Here is a 16,746-nt window from a genome sequence, read left to right as displayed (position 1 = left end):
AGAGAGCAGGCCTGCCCATAGATGCTACAGGAGATAGGAGATGGAGGAACCCAAAACAACGGAAAATAATGAAATTTAAGAGCTGGGGATAGTCACATGACCTGTCCTGAGTGTGAGACCACGCTGGGAGAAGAGCTGCAGGTGGACCAGAGTCTGCAGACGGCCAGACAACCTGCTCCTTGGGCCCATAGAAGGGTGCTCTCCTATCCTCCGTTGGCTCCACCGCCTAGGACGGGCCAGGCTCAAAACGAGGCCCCCGAGACAAGTCCCCACGCACTTCAGACCCAGCGGGGCCAATCAAATGCACGCCATCTGACCTGTTCCTTCACCAACCGACGGTTGCTCTGGACGGAGTCAGGTTAGACCTAAAGAAGAACTTGCCTCCTGAGTTTTGAGATAAGCGCACAAGCAAGTGAAAGAAGCGATTTCTTGTCTCTCTTCCTCTGGCTGGCACACGGGCTAGATGGTGCTTCAAGTTATACAGTGCATCGCACTTCTCACTGAAGCGCAGCGAGAAAGGCAGAGGTCTGTCATACTTCCATCAAACCAGAGACATGGAAGTGCAGGTGTAGAGAGCAGAAAATTAGGCTAATTATTGCTTTAGAAAAGGGCTCTCTGCAACAAGCTACATTAACACCTTACAATGTAATGAGGATTTTTAAAACAGAGGTTCAATGTAGCAGGCGAGACTTCTAGCTCAGACCAGGGCACACAGAAGGATGACCTATCCATGCAAAGGTCCGTGCAATTCCAGGTCCTTCCTGGGGATGGTCAGCCTCCTGGTGAGGTATTTGATATCAGGTGTTAGCCTTTGGGGCCGCCCTGGTGGCTCAGCAGTAAAGAATTCGCCTTCAATGCAAGAGATGGAGGTTCAATCCCTAAGTCAGGAAGACCCCCTGGAGGAGGGCAAGGCAAACGACTCCAGTATTCTTGCCTGGAGTATCCCATGGACAGGGAAGCCTGGCGGGCTACAGTCTGTGGGGTCAGAAAGAGTCAGACATGACTGAAGCGACTTGGCACGTGTGCACACACATGTCAGCCCTTGGGTGAGATTTCCAAAGACCCCAGAAAGAAGAAAAGAAAAAGCTTGTTGGAGGAGGCTTCTCCAGGGCATCTGAACCACTGGTGGGTGTTAGAGCCTAACGAGGGGTCCATGAAGCCAGGCCACGAGAGGACTGAGAATAATCAGGATAGGCGAGTCTGGCTCATTTACAGACATGTCAGCTTGGAGGAAAAGATAGGAGTCTTGTAGGGATCTGGGGACCTGAGAGGCAGGAACTAGAAGAGTAGCTATGCTGAGCTTCTAACATGTCCCAGGCACTGCTCTAGACACTTAAAGGAATGTTCCCTCATTTAATTATTCATTTCCTTGACAACTATCATGTACCCCTCAATGGACCACTCGTCTTCAAAACAACTCAAGCAGGTCAGACGAGAAAACCCAAGTCACAGGTGACATCATACGATCTGCCCAAGGTTGTGCATCACTTGGTGGCTGAGCTGGGATTCCAAGCTCACTTGACACCAGAACCTTCTCCTTCAGGAAACCCTCCAGCCCTGCCCCTCCTGGCTCCAGTCACTGTAGCAAGTCAGCTTGGCTGCGAGCATTCACATATGTGCAGACAACGGTGTCTGTGCGGAATATGTGCACCCAAGCCAGTGGAGGCGGGCGGGGCACCAGGGAGCCACAGCCCTTCGGTCCTGGAGGGAAGGATGCCATGTTTGGGGAGGAAGACCCCAGCATCTCTGTCTGCTTCCACTTGGCTCCAGTCAAGATGAATGGCTGAATGCTCTTCCATCTCCTCAGCATCCTCACAACAGGAGGGAATGACCCAGAATGCAAGAGGCGGTGAAGAGGTAATCCACCCGCTCGTCACAGGTGCCCACACAAGGAATACCTGCGCGACCCTGAGGAACCCTCTGCCTTCTGTGTCCATCGCTGAACACCAACCCCTTCCTGAGTGTGCGGGCAGTGCAGACACTCTCCTCTTCATCTCACACCACCACGGGCCTCAGAACACAAGGGACGCTCCATCCCAAACGCTGCCTGTCTGTGCAGGCACTAGGCGCCAACATAACCAGCTTATGAAAGCAGGGGTAAAGGAAGAAGGGGGGCCGTGGTCCTTGAAAAAGGAAAGGGTCACTGTGCATGATTCCCAGAGCCCTCCATCTGCCAGGGCCCAGTCTGCCACCATCCCCTACATCTTTGATCCTCATTAAAGACACAGCTGCTGCAAAGCCCGGCTGTCCAGAGAGGTTTGAATGAAAGCCCTGAGGTGGACGTGAAGACGGAGAGTGATGCGCGAACCAGGTAGGAGAAGCCACAGAAGGCAGAGGCTGGGCACCCAAGGCAAACAGGTCCCGCCCTTATTCCTCCTGATGCCCGCGGGCTGGACAGGGCAGAACACACCCATAGAGGTGAAGCCAGGTCACAAGAGGTCCCACTCTCCTGGAAACCCTTGCCGCCGCTCATCCCGTGTGCTGGTCCAGATCCACCCCACTGTCACAGGGGTAAGCCCCAAGCAGGTTGATTCCTGCTGCAAACACAGTAATTAAAAGGTCCCTGCAGGGATCCAGCCGTTCCCGCTTCATGATCACCCGCCTTGGCCGCTAAGAGAGAAGACAGAAGGGGCAAAACAGGGACAGAGGAAAGGAGAGAACATTCCCAAGTTCACAGGCCCCCAGCTCTTCTCCTGAACCTGCTTTGGTGGCCGACAATCTCCATGGTGACAACAAAGACTCCCTCTCCCCCACACCAAGCTCAGAGGGCAGAGCATCAGCCCCCCAGAAGTGGGACAGTGCAGTGATGGAGACATAGACAAAGGGTCTGAATCCTTCCCTGGTACTAAAGTATACCAAATTGCTATGATTTATTCAGTAATCCTGGATAAATACTTTGGTATTATGTAGGAACTTGGATGATCCTTTCAGTTTTATTCAGTACTGTTATTTTTTAGAGACCATGTATATTTCAGATCATCAGCAGTAATGTAGCAGATAGGTGAATCTCTGTTTTAGAGAGGATTGCCAGGTATTATACTCTCACAGGTTCTTAGGAAATTTTGTGGAATGTTTAAGAGTTACTGAAATTCATTTATGGAATATTTTCATGGAGAAGGAAATGGCAACCCACTCCAGTGTTCTTGCCTGGAGAATCCCAGGGATGGGGGAGCCTGGTGGGCTGCCATCTATGGGGTCGCACAGAGTTGGACACGACTAAAGTGACTTAGCTGACTTAGCTTACTAAGCTCTTTGACCTTGACCAAGTAACCTCAGTTTTCTTATCTGAGAAATAAAGGCAGTGATAGTCCATCTTTTACAGGATCACTACAAGGATTCAATGAGTGGTTCTGTGTGCCCTAGCACAGTAGAAGTATTTGTTATGACTCAGATCTTCAAAAGCAGCTTTAAGACACTCAAGGAAGGGGCTTCTCTAAGTGGTTCAGACAGTAAAGAATCTGTTCTCAATGCAGGAGACCCAAGTTCGATCCCTGGGTCGGGAAGATCCCTTGGAGAAGCAAATGGCAACCCACTCCAGTATTCTTGCCTGGGAAATCCCATGGACAGAGGAGCCTGGCGGGCTACAAAGAGTCACAACAGACTGACTAAGCATGCATGCATATGTTTGGTCAAATAGTTTCTGACAAGGGTGCCAAAACCACTCAGTGGGGAAAAGACAGTCTTTTCAACAAATGGTGCTAGAAAAACTGAATATCCACATGCCAAAAAATGAAGCTGAACCCTTATGTAACTATATATAATAAAAGATACTCAGGGAGGGACTTCCCTGAGGGTCCAGTGGTTAAGACTTCACGCTCCCAGTGCAGGGGGACCAGGTTCCATCCTTGGTCAGGGAACTAGATCCCATATGCTACACAGTGCAGCCTTAAAAAACAAAACACAAAACAACAAAAGACACTCGGGGAAGGAAGGGTCCAGATTCCTGCGGCCCCTGCGGCAAGCAGGAGAGAACAGACCGTCCTGGCAACTCCAAGCAGGAAATTTCTAGTGACTGGACGAAAGCGAAGTCCCAGAGCCAGAGCAGCCTTGGGGACACAGCCCTGGTCACACAGACAGTTCCCAATGTACAGTCCATAGGAAACTGTGTCTGCGTGTGTTTCTGAAGGATTTCATAATCACATCGTGGAGACGAGCCTGGCCTAAACACAAACATCAACAAGTCCACAGCAACGGCAATCATCCTCGGCTGTGGGATTTGCCCTAGTGCAGTGCTGGAGGGCGTTGAGAGGAAGAAAGAGGGAGGAACAGGGTGGGTGGGGGAAGACGGGGAGACCCGAAACAACCCCCGGGGCTCAACCTCTTCCCCAGGCAGGGAGTCAAAACTTTCTAAACTGGGGACCCGAAGGGCAGCCTGGAAGGGCTCAGGTTTACTGTGTGTCTGTCTGTCTGTCGGGGCCTCTCTCCCCGGCCCCTGCTTCCTCTCACTCCCTCCTCCAGTGCCCTCCACCCTCCTCTCTGGGTCAGAGGCTCAGAGGGAGATGCAGGCGGCTATGGCATTTTCTTCCCCAGGGAAAGCTACTGCAAAGAAGCAGGAAGGGGCTAGAGCTCAGGTGGGGAGGGGGGAGAGGAAATGCAGGCAGGGTTCCAGGCTGCTCAGGGCAGGGGCAGGGTTAGGAGAAAGAGGGGGGTCCCTCTTCTTGGGAAAGCCCCCCCTGACAACTCCAGCTCTTGGGGACTGGCCCCTCCCCTGAACAACTCTGCAATATGCTATCCTTGCCACACACTGCTTTGAATCAGTTCAGCACACTTGAGTCTCTACTGTGTGTCAGACACTGTGCAAATAAACACACACACAAAAAGAAATAAAACACGGCCCTGGCTCTCGAAGTCTTCAATCTATCCGGGAACAAGTGAAGCTCCAGAGGGTGTGCTAAGTGTTTTGGTCTCTCTGCCCAAGCGCACGGAGCATTAGATTAAGGAAGACACAACAGAGCATGGAATAACAGTTTGAAATGGTGAGAAACTGAGTCCCTTTTCAACTATCCTGCAAAGTCTCCAACTGATGTCAGTTAACTTCTCCGATACTACATCCGCTTCCTTCTTTCTTTTTTAACCTGACATCTCCCTTGGAGCTGAAGACGACTCTTGAGAGTCCCTTGGACAGCAAGGAGATCAAACCAATCAATCCTAAAGGAAATCAACCCTGAAGATTCACTGAAAAGACTGATGCTGAAGCTGAAGCTCCAGTACTTTGGCCACCTGATGTGAAGAGCCGACTCATTGGAAAAGACCCTGATGCTGGGAAAGATCGAGAGGAGACAGAGGATGAGATGGTTGGATGGCATCACTGACTCAATAGACGTGAGTTTGAGCAAACTCAGGGAGACAGTGAAGGACAGGGAAGCCTGGTGTGCTGCAGTTCATGGGGCTGGAGAGTCAGACGTGACTGAGCAACTGAACAACAGCAGCAACCTCCCCTGAAGAGAGGCCATCAGCCCACCCAGCTCGCCATCCACTCACCCGTCCCTCGTGCAGGGCCAGAGACGAGCTTCTCAGCAGGAGGCACCGTGAGGAGCTGCCTGTTTCCAATGCCCAAGCAGCCAGCCCCGGGGGACCCTTAGGAGCTGGGACAACACGCCAGGTCAGAATGCTCCTTGCAGAGCCCTCCACAAAAGTCCTTAAAATACTGACTCGCTTAATTCCAATCTTCAAACCAAGAACAATTTTCATGGAAGAACTCACAGGATAGGCAACAGGAGATCACCACCAAAACCAACTGCATTTCTTTTTATGGCAGCCAAAAAAAAAAAAAAAAAAATGAAATTGGGTCATTTGTAGAGATGTGGATGGATCCTAGAATCTGTTATACAGTGTGAAGTGTTTTAGAAAGCAAAAAACATTGAGGTTTGATGAAAACAACAAAATTCTGTAAAGCAATTATCCTTCAATTAAAAAGTAAATTAATTTTAAAAAGAAAGAAAAAATATCATATCTTAACACATACATGTGGAATCTAGAAACATAGTACAGATGAACCTATTTGCGACATGGGGAACAGACATATGGACACAGCATGGGGACGAGAGGGTGGGTCCAACTGAGAGAGTAGCATTGACTTATATAAACCACTCTGTGTAAGCAGACAGCCAACGAGAAGCTGCTGTGGAGCACAGGAAGCTCAGCTTGCTGCCCTGTGATGACCCAGAGGGGTGGGACGGGGGGAGTCCAACAGGGATGGGATATATGCATACATATTCCCTGGTGGCTCAGTTGGTAAAGAATCCACCTGCAATGCGGGAGACCTGGGTTCAATCCCTGGGTTGGGAAGATCCCCTGGAGGAGGGCATGGCAACCCACCCCAGTATTCTTGCCCGGAGAATCCCCAAGGACAGAGGAGCCTGGCGGGCTGCAGTTCATGGAGTCACAAAGAGTCAGACATGACTGAGCAGCTAAGCACAGCAAATAGCTAATACACTTCACTGTACAGCAGAAAGTAACACAAGGTTGCAAAGCAGTTACACTCCAATAAAAAATAGCAAAAAAAAAAATCGCAATATTAAACAGTACTGGCCAATTCTAAGTTTTCCCACTAACATTCTTCTACTTCTCACCCATTCGCTGTGCCCTCACTGAGTACACACGGACAGCCAAGTGCTAACAGCTGCTAAAGCTTGAAGGAAAAGATATGTAAGAACGACTATAAATTGAGAAAATTGTCTTTATCGGTGCAATTTTTGAGTACATGGAGAAAACGGTCTCCATTTTTACTGCAGCCCAGACTCTGTCAGTCCTAGAGAGCCAGTCCCTTCAGGTCCAGCATTGGAGGATCCCTGATTATGCTCACTCTCCAGATCCAGAAAGAAGCCAGCCGGTGGCAGTGCAGGACCTAGCACCTGGGCTTGAGCCACTCAACACGCTTTCCACTCCACTTCCTTCTTGGGTTCAATCATGTCGTGGATCAAACCACACGCTTCCAAATACAACTAGCACGGAAGGGTCAGCTGACGTCACAGGTATGCTTGGCCCCACCCAGGCCCCTGTTATCATGCCCCTGCCTCCAGACGCCTTGGGAACCTTCTCTGAGCCAGTCTCCAGGAAGCAGCCTGTAAGCCTTCCCATCTGATTCCCCTTCATACAGCAGCCACGCAGGACAGTCACTGTCTGTCTGAGCTTCTTCTAGGTTTGCGGAGTGATGTTCAGGGGGTCATAATGATTGTCTGGGTCTGGAGCCCTAGGACAGTCAGATGGAATCTATGAACCCCTTCTCAGAATGTTTCAGTGTGTAAAATAATCCTACAGAATAAAGAAAAGACTCATCACACAGGAATCAAAATACTTAAATGTAAATGTCATACACTTACTGCTTTAAGTGAAAAAGTAAAAGTGTTACCCACTCAGTTGTGTCTGACAACTGTGACTCCGTGGACTGTAGACTGCCAGGCTCCTTTGTCCATGGAATTCTCCAGGCAAGAATACTGGAGTGGGTTGCCATGCCCCCTTCTCCAGGGGATGCTCCTGACCCAGGGATTGAACCTGGATCTCCCACATTGTAGGCAGATTCTTTATCGTCTGAGCCACTAGGGAAATGTATGAGACAGTCACACACATACTGCTTTAACAAGGCATCCGACAGCAAGCCTAGCAGCACATCTAAACCTCGTCATCATTTCAAACTAATGATGAGCATCAGCGCTGACAAAGACTTGTGCAGCCATTATAAGGGGATATGAAGCTGCATGTGACTTCCATTGGTGACAAACTCCCAGCTGCTCACAGCAATGTCAGTCTGTACCTATATCCTTAACTCAAGTAAATGCTATGTTTTGGGCAAATGTTGGGGCTTCCCAGGTGGTGCTAGTGGTAAATAACTTGCCTGCCAATGCAGAAGACACCCAAGACAAGGGTTCAATCTCTGGGTCAGGAAGACCCCCTGGAGGAGGGCATGGCCACCCCTTACAGTGTTCTTGCCTGGAGAATCCCCACGGACATTGGAGCCTGGCAGGCTACCATCCGTGGGGTCACAGAGTTGGGTGCAACTGAAGTGACTTAGCATGCACGCACCTAAATGTTGGTGAAAGTAAGTGCCATTTTCTACCATGTGAGTTGATGAATCCTATTCACAAAACCTGCAAGGTTTAAGGATCCTTGATGCTGCCATATAGCCCCAGGGGTCATCAGAGAGAAGGTATAGGGGCAGCATAAGGAGTGACCAGGAGTAGCAGGGAGATCCCATCCACAGTGAGGACAAGGGGGCACTTAAGGCTGGTGGCCCAGAACCATTCTCCCCATCCCTCAAGCCCCAGATACAACCACTGGGCTTCTCCAGACCTCAGAGGCTCAAAGAAGACTCCCACCACATACAACACCCACGTCTAAACTTGCACTGTCCTCCCCAGCGCTGCAGCTTGCAGGGGGGCGAATGCCCACTGGAGATCTGATAATATAGCCCGCTCAGGTGTGCTGGGCCCCGAGCATCTGGGAGTGAGGAGAAGGGAGGCGATTCCGCCTAGAGCTTCCAGGCAGGCTTCTCCCATCACCGGACCACTGGTCTCCCAGCTCTCTCCCTACTCTAACTGCACATTCAGGCCTGATCCTGTGATTCTCTGTGGTTACGGCTGCTTTCCCCACTAGACCAGAAGCCCCTGTGGCATCAGCTCCAGCCCAGGGCATGACACCGAATCGGGAATGTCTGCTGAAGGAGATGCAGGAGAGGCAGCCAGAGATGGAGCCAGAGACGGAGCCTGGTGGGTCTCCTCTGGTCTTTGCTTCCCTTTGGGGCATCTTGACAGCTGGAGTGACTTACCCAAGCAGTCTCTGTTCATGAATACTAGTTTTTAATTACAAACTCTGAAAAAGGAAATTGATGTTCACCCAGGTTTGGGGGACTTGACTTGCTCTCTTTGCTTCTCTCTGAATCCCCACCCCCAGGCTGCTTGGGGTACCTCCCCCGGGAGATCCAGTCCACTGAGGCCTGCCCTGCTCTGCTCAGCTGTGTGGTCCCAGCGGGCAGGGGCTGCTGGGGCTGTTGTGTTTCCTGAAGCTCCCTTGGGGCAGGAAAGAGGCAGGTGAGACGCCCTGGGCTCTGGTATGCTGCTTCAGGGTGGGGCAAGTGGAACAGGAACACGTCCCAAAGCCAGGGGGGAATCAGTGCATTTCCCCAGTCATTACAGCAAGAAGTCAACAGCCACGGGACCACTACCCACACCCATGAGAATGCAACAGCGTCATCAAGAAACGGAATGGACTGGAGTGTCATTAAATGCCACGTTCGCATCTTCCCTGCTCTCCCTTATAGGCCTTCTTAAGAATGCAAACGCCTATTCTATTCCTGAGAAGGAAACAGACTAATCTCACAATGGTGTCGATAAGGATGCAGGGACCCCCATCCCATAGAAATAGACGACTCACTCAGGCCAGTGCCCAACAACCTGCCTGGGGCCTGGAGGCAGAGCGGTGGACAGGAAGACCTCCAGGTCACCCTAGAAAAGCAAGCAGCAAGGTTTTCCTGACAATCAGGGAATCTCCTACACCCTATTTCTCCCAGCAAAGCAAAATGATACAGGTAAGAGAGAAGAAAACGCAGGTCTGAGGGTCTCATCTGCAGGGTTGTGAACAGATACCATGTAAGGAGAAAGACAGCAATTTCACAATGTTGCCCCACCACCATTCAAAAGCCTAGGAGGACAGGGGTTCCCATTAGTTATTTAATCAGATGTATAAAAACTCTTCCCCAAAAAGGTGGTGGTTTAGTCACTAAGTCGTGTCCAACTCTTGCAACCCAATGAACTGTAGCCCGCCTAGGCTTCTCCGTCCATGGGAATTCCCAGCCAAGAATACTGGAATGGGTTGCCATTTCCTTCTCCAGGGGATCTTCCTGACCCAGGGATCGAACCCAGGTCTCAAACATTGAAGGCAGTCTCCTGCATTGCAAGCAGATTCTTCGTGCAAGAAAGGGGTAATTACAAAAGTCAGGTCAAGAAACAGTAGCCTCTGGTTTGAAGAGAGTGAGGCAGCATTTGATTTTCCTAGCCTGCCAGCTTCTCCCCTAAATGAGCCCCACTGGGAGGTCCCCACGTCCTGTTCCCCAGAGGTCCCCTAGACGACTCCTTTTGACTCAGCACAATAATCTGGGTTGAATTGTCAGGTGTCAGGGCCACAGGGCAAAGAGTCGGGTGTCAGAGACATCCTTTGTCTTGAGGGGAGGTGATCTCCTCTCCATAGAGATAGAGGAGCTTGGTTATTCCTGGGTTCCCACCCGACACCAGGTCAGAGAGAAGGGCTCTGCCTCCTGAGTGAACCTGCAAGCGTCCAGGCTGGCACTCTGCCCCCCATGCCTGACGCTGCCAAAAGCAGCCTGTAGACCTGCTAGAGAAGCCAGAGCACATGGTGCAAAGGCAGCTTCTGCTAGGGGTCCTGGAGTGCCCTAATCCCAGGAAAGCCAGCGCCAAGCAAGGGGGCACCTGGTCTCCCTGTCCATGCCCCCTCTCCATTCGCAGTTGGGAAGATCAGCTGCCCACAGGGATGAAGTTTGGGGCCATGCCTGCTGGAACTCCAGGGCCTGAAGGTTGGGAGAAAGTCTCTGCACTGTTGTGTAAACATGTCCTCCGGGCCCATCAAGGGCACCACATGCTGTCCTGGCTCTGGGCTCAGCTAGATGCCCCCTAGTACCACCCGAGCATCTGAGTCTCTGCCTCTGTCCCTCTGGCTCTCTGGGTCAGGGCAGGAGGTCTGGGGGGACACAGGAGGCCTTGTTCAGCCCATCCGCTCTACAGCCTGTCTGGAGGCTCAAGGCTGGGTAAGTCCCCTAACTGCTTGCATTCATTCGCCTCCCACTCGAATGCAGTGATTTTGATGCTCAATTCCAAAGGGGAGCCCACATTTATCGGAACTGGCAATGAGGTTGCAGGGGTCCCTGTCACCCAGAGGAATCTCCAACAGTCTTTAGATGAAATTCTAATCAAATGGCCAAACATAAGAAAATATAGAGTGAACCATGGCTTAGTCATCCAATAAATACTAAATAGTCTTTAAAATACAAATGTGGACCTTGTCAGTCCATGACAATATGTACACAAAACGAAAGGTGAAACGCCAAACAAGGGACTCACTGGTTCTCCTCTGTCTGAAGCACGCCCAGATATCAGCTAGAGTTGAAATGAAGTCCACGATACTCAATCCTTTAGAGTTTGGTGACCGCAAAGTTCTTCTGATCTGTAAGGCTAAGTGCATATTTTTCATAGGTGTCCAATAGGAAACCCACTTCCTCTCCATTTGCCTTAAAATCAAAGCAAAGCTGGAGCCTAAGAGGCCATCCAGCCCAGGAGAAAGGGGACAGTCTAGAAGGTGGGGCCGCTGCACCTGCTCTCCAAACAGCCACCAGGTGCAGCCAGGCAGTGTGCCTGCCCCTTGAGGGACCAGTTCCAAACTGCTGCTCACAGCCAGAGGCTGAGTATCCCGACCCAGAGAGCAGTTCAGACCCCAACAGGCCCCCAGAAAGTTGTTCAGACCCTCATGGTCTCCACCTCTAACCAGGGTTTAGCATCAACTTGACCTAGGGGTGAGGGGAAGGGATGAAGAAGAGCATAGGACACAAGCCCTGAAGGAGGGGACAAGTCATTCACAACCTTGTTGGGTGACAACCTGGGTGCCCGTTATCATTAGGGGAATGAGTAGGTAAACAAGAGCTCATCTGTTAGAAAAAAAGAATTAGACCCATGCGCACCGGGGAATACTTTGGCCACCTGATGCAAAGAGCCAGGGCATTGGAAAAGACCCTGATGCTAGGAAGGGCTGAAGGCAGGAGGAGAAGGGGGTGACAGAGGACGAGATGGTTGGGTGGCATCACCAACTCAATGGGCATGAGTTTGAGCAAGCTCCGGAAGATGGTGGAAGACAAAGAAGCCTGGTGTGCTACCGTCTGTGGGGTCACAAAGAGTCGACACGACCTGGCAACTAAACAACAACTCTAATGAATGGTCTGAAAAATACAGTGCTGAGAGAAAAAGGAAGGGAACAGAATGGGTTTAAGACAGAGCGCCACTATGTAAATGAAAAACGCATACAGTTCAGAGAAACTGTCACCACCAAGAGGGTGGTGAGCCTAAGGCGCTATGACAGCAAATACCGTGTGGGATCCGGGCTGGGACCCTGGAGGACAAAAAGGGAGAAGGTAAAAACCAGGGGACTCTGAGCCGAGAAGGGATTTGAGTTAATGACAGGGTATCAGTAGAGGCTCACTAACTGTGATAAATGTACCGTATCAATAATAGAGGAAACTAGTGTGTGGGATGGGGACATCTCTGTCCAATTTTTCAGAAAATGTAAGACTCTTTTATACGCTATTGGTACTAGTTATAAAATAGATGACTGATGAGAATCTAAAGTATAGCATAGGGAACTCTTCTCAGTGTTCTATGGTGACCTAAATGGGAAGGAAATTCAAAAAAGAGGGGACATATGTATTTCCATAGCTGATTCACTTTGCTGTGCAGCAGAAACTAACACAAAATCGTAAAGCAACTCTACTCCAATACAAATAAATTTTTTAAAAGGTGTTCTAAACAATAATGTCTTTTTTTAAAGGAAAAAAATGCACAATGCAAAAGCAACACTATACGTTTCCCAGAAACACCAAGCATTGGAATGACGGCCTTTGGGGGCAGCAGGCAGTGAGCAGGGAAGGGTAAGGGGACTAAAAGAAATCACAAGCAGCAAAGGCACCAAGGCAGCTGCAGGCCTTGGGTTCCAGGGCCAACCCCCCAGGCCTGATGTAGGGCTGCAATCAGGGAGAAGGTGGACATGAAAGCCCTTCCCCCATCCCCAAGGGAGCAAGAGCAAACCAGTCAGTCCTAAAGGAAATCAACCCTGAATATTCAATGGAAAGCTGAAATTCCAGTACTTTGGCCACCTGATGCCAAGAGCTGACTCACTGGAAAAGACCCTGATGCTGGGAAAGATTGAGGGCAGGAAGAGAAGGGGACGACAGAGGATGAGATGGTTAGATTGCATCACTGACTCAATGGGCATGAGTTTGAGCAAACTCCATGAGATGGTGAAGGACAGGGAAGCCTGGTGTGCTGCAGTCCATGGGGTCACAAAGAGTAGGACACAACTTAGCAACTGAACAACAACAGCAGCCCCTGTTCCCAGCAAGGGCGAAAAGGCAGTGGTGGTACTCCCACCCCACACACACACCTGTGAGGTCTCAGGAATATTCCTCCCTCTTCTCAGGGTCTAGAATCAGGCTACTCAGAGGATCGCGGGCTCGAGACCAGGGTACCCCCTCCTCCATTGGCAGCTGTGGCAGGAACCCCTGTCTCTTGTGAATCTGAGTGTCGGTGTTAGAACCATCGACTCCGGGTTTTATCTTTATATAAATAAATAAGTCACAAGAAGGACCTTTGCACACCAATAACAATAATGCGCCATGACTGAGAACTGTGATGAACTCAATTCTGCATCAGTGGTACCCAAATGCATAACTTTGGAAAAGAGAGGAGGGGAAAAAATAATAAAGCAAAACACTGCAAGAGAGTCAGTCAGGATGGCTACATGAGTGGTAGAGGCTCTGATGGCAGAAGGGATTTGGGGGAGGTTGAGTAGAAGGCCCCGAGAAAGAAGAGTTAACTAGACCTGAAGCCAGGGTAAGGGGCCAGGAGGGATGCGCTCTTGGCAAGTACACAGCAGGGACAACAGTCCAGGACACACTCCACCTGACTCCAATCAGAGGCACCAAGCAAGCTCTGGGTTTCCCAAGGGGAAGGTCAGCACGCCCACAGCAGGGGAGCCCCTGAACATTTGTCAGTCCTAAGAGCTAGCTCTGGGCCCTCCTAATTCCCAGCCAAAGCCAGCAAAATCCAATAGCAATCAAAATAAAACATGCTGGGGGGCAGCAAAGATAGCAGCCCACTAGGAGCAGTGCAGTTACATTTGAATTTCAGATCAGCCACAAATAATATTTGAGTAAAAGTATGTCCTTAATGGGGCTTCCCCAGTGACTCAGTGGCAAAGAACCTGCCTGCCAATGCAGGAGACACAGGCTCGCCCTGGGTCAGGAAGATCCCCTGAAGAAAGAAATGGCAATCTACTCCAGTATTCCTGCATGGGAAATCCCATGGACAGAGGAGCCTGGCGGGCCTCAGTCCATGGGGTCGCAAAAGAGTCAGACACACCTTAGCAATTAGACACAACAAATATCCTCAATATTGCATGGGACACACTTCTGCTAAAAAAAAAAATTATTTGTTGTTAATCTGAATTCAAATTTAACTAGGTATCTTGAATCTTTATTTGCTAGATCTGGCAACTCTCAATAATAACAACAGCAGTTAACACTGACTTGTTACACCTTCAGATACTTCAAGTTGTCAGGTTTCCCCTTCACCACAACCCAGCGAAGACTGTAGCGTTACTCCCTTTTTACACACAAAGAAACTGGGATTCCAAAGGATCAAGCCACTTGCCCAAAGTCATGAGGCTGACAGATGCCAGGACTGGGATGTGGACACCTGTGTTCAGACTCCAGAGTCCAACTCAGCAGGGGCACAAGGCCCAGGCCTCCGCTGCCTGAGCCTCCCTGACTCCCTGACACACAGCGAAGGTGCAGCCTCCCACAGAGGTGATGACAAGAGCTACTTGCACAGCTCTCAAAACATGCCTCGAGAAACCTTCCAACCAGATCCCAGTCAAAGGCACTAAGCAAGCTCTGGGTTTCCAAAGGTGAAAGTCAGCACGCCCCACAGCAGGGGAGCCCCAAGCGGCCTTAAAAGAGCACACGGGCCCTATATTGGTGCAAAGAAAAACACGAAAAGGAGCTCCTGATTTAAGAGTGTGGATAAGCAGCACAGGTCAGCACAGCCAGGGTCAGAGCTGGGTCACACGCCATCCTGCCTGGGGACAGCAAAATGGATGAATGGCCTCTGGGGATGTCCCCTCCCCTTTGGGGATGGCTTAAATGTGAAACTTACAAAACAGGTATCTGATGAGAATGTCACCCCATCCTTCAGCATGACACCCTTATGAGTATTTACTGAGCACCTACTGTGTACCAGACACTGCGCTAGATGTTTTCATTGGCCCGTCTAACAATGGGGCACGTAAAACTACAATCCTGCAGAGTGTCTATTTGCAAATGAGAGAACTGAGACTTGGGGAAGTCATTTATTCAACTAACGCTAGTTAAGCTCCTATATATGCCAGACTCTGTCCAAGGTGCTCGAGATACAGCAGTGAACCAAACAAGACCCCTGCCTTCACGGAGCTGGGAAGGGCAGAGATAAAAAATAAATCTACCATGCTATTTCAGGTGCTAAGTATAATGAAGAAAAGTGAAGCAGGGTCAAGGTACAGAATGATAGGGGTGGGGGTACTTCATCTAAGACAGTCAGGGAAGATGTCTGGAAGGAGGTAACATTCAAGCAGAGGTCTGAAGAGAGGGGCTGAGCATGCGCAGGTCTAGAGGAAGGGAGACCGAAGCAGAGATGGCAATCCATGCAAAGGCCCTGAGGTAAGGGTGACAAAGATACAACCGAGATAAGGCCAGCGGGCTGGAGCCAGCACCGGAGAGTGGGAGGGGCAGGAGGTGAGTTTGGAGGGGATGGCAAGGGCCAGTTATCTTTAAAGGATCGTGTGGCATGATGAAATGGATGGAGAAGAGAGTGAAGAAATGGATGGAAGGATGGATGGATGAAAAGATGTATGAATGGAAGGATGAATGGGTGAATGGAAGAACAGAGAGACAAATGCGTAGATAAACGGATTTATCTGATCAGAGGTCAGAATACAGACAGCTTACAAGTTGATAAAATGTGTCTGATGTTCCATTCCCAAATAACCAATTCCCTGGGAGTCCCAAGCAAGGACTTTTCTTAATAATGTAAGTCTCCTAGACAGAAACTTCAATCCCAAGCGCAACAGGCAAATCAGGTCTTCCTTCCAAGGAAAGCATTACAAAGGCCACAAGACGGCAAGCCAGGAAGATATGCCTTGCCTTCTATCTCTAACGTCTGTCTTTGTCTCTAAGTCAGCTTCCAGATGGGCGCCCACCACCAGCACCACTGGCCCCACCTGCAGCTGGGATCCCAGAACCCTTCCTCAAGTCCTTGAGCAAGAAAATCTGGTTTGCCCACCAGAAGAAAAAGAAACAGCATGCCAGACGCCAGAACAGAGCCAAAGGCTTCCTGCACGTGGCCCGATGGCCAGGAACCCAGCCCAGCACAGCCATCACACCCCAGACCCTCGGCCACCTGCCCAACCTCACCTCCAAGTCCTTCTCCAGCTCCAGCCCAGCCTCCATCAGGTTGTGCTCAAACTCCTCTCGCTGCTCTTTCCTCTCCTCCTCCAGGGCATCAAGCGGCCCCAGCTCGATGTCGCCGGGAGCCCCCGCCTGGGGATCCTTGCCCGTCTCGCCATTGGAGACGACAGCCAGAGAGTGGCCCGGGGAGCCGTGGCCGGGGTGCGCCCCGCGTTTCCGGTAGTGGTAGGCGAGCACGTAATCCACCTTCCTCTGGTTGTCATGGAAGTGCATGCGGCTCAAGCGGGCCTCCGAGGACACCGGTTCGCTGGCCTCCAAGTAGTTGTTGATGACCTGGCCAGAGAAGAGGGGACGCGGAGCGGAGACATCCAGTGAGGGAGGCGCGAGAGGCGCGGGAGGCTGATCTGGCACTCTGGGACCCGGGAGGGGGACGAGGAGGCCAGGCCCTCACCGCAAAAGGACAGAGAGGCCCGAGCTCATCGGCCACGGCCGCCGCTCCTCCGCCCCAGCCCCGGGTCTAGCCCCGGCCCACA

General features: G+C 50.8%; 1 protein-coding gene across 1 annotated transcript in view; it reads right to left on the bottom strand.

Moving 5' to 3' along the window:
* ANO2 (anoctamin 2) overlaps positions 1-16,746 on the bottom strand; it is a 335,990-nt gene that overhangs the window by 313,561 nt on the left and 5,683 nt on the right. The window contains exon 3 of the mRNA XM_052640077.1: positions 16,220-16,546. Within this exon, the coding sequence (XP_052496037.1) occupies positions 16,220-16,546 (327 nt within the window). The remainder of the gene's footprint in view (positions 1-16,219; positions 16,547-16,746) is intronic.

This window comes from Budorcas taxicolor, chromosome 5, assembly GCF_023091745.1.
Source record: "Budorcas taxicolor isolate Tak-1 chromosome 5, Takin1.1, whole genome shotgun sequence".
NCBI classification, from domain to species: Eukaryota; Metazoa; Chordata; class Mammalia; order Artiodactyla; family Bovidae; genus Budorcas; species Budorcas taxicolor.
Note: the sequence above shows the minus strand (reverse complement) of the source record. Positions and strands in the feature narration are given on the sequence as shown.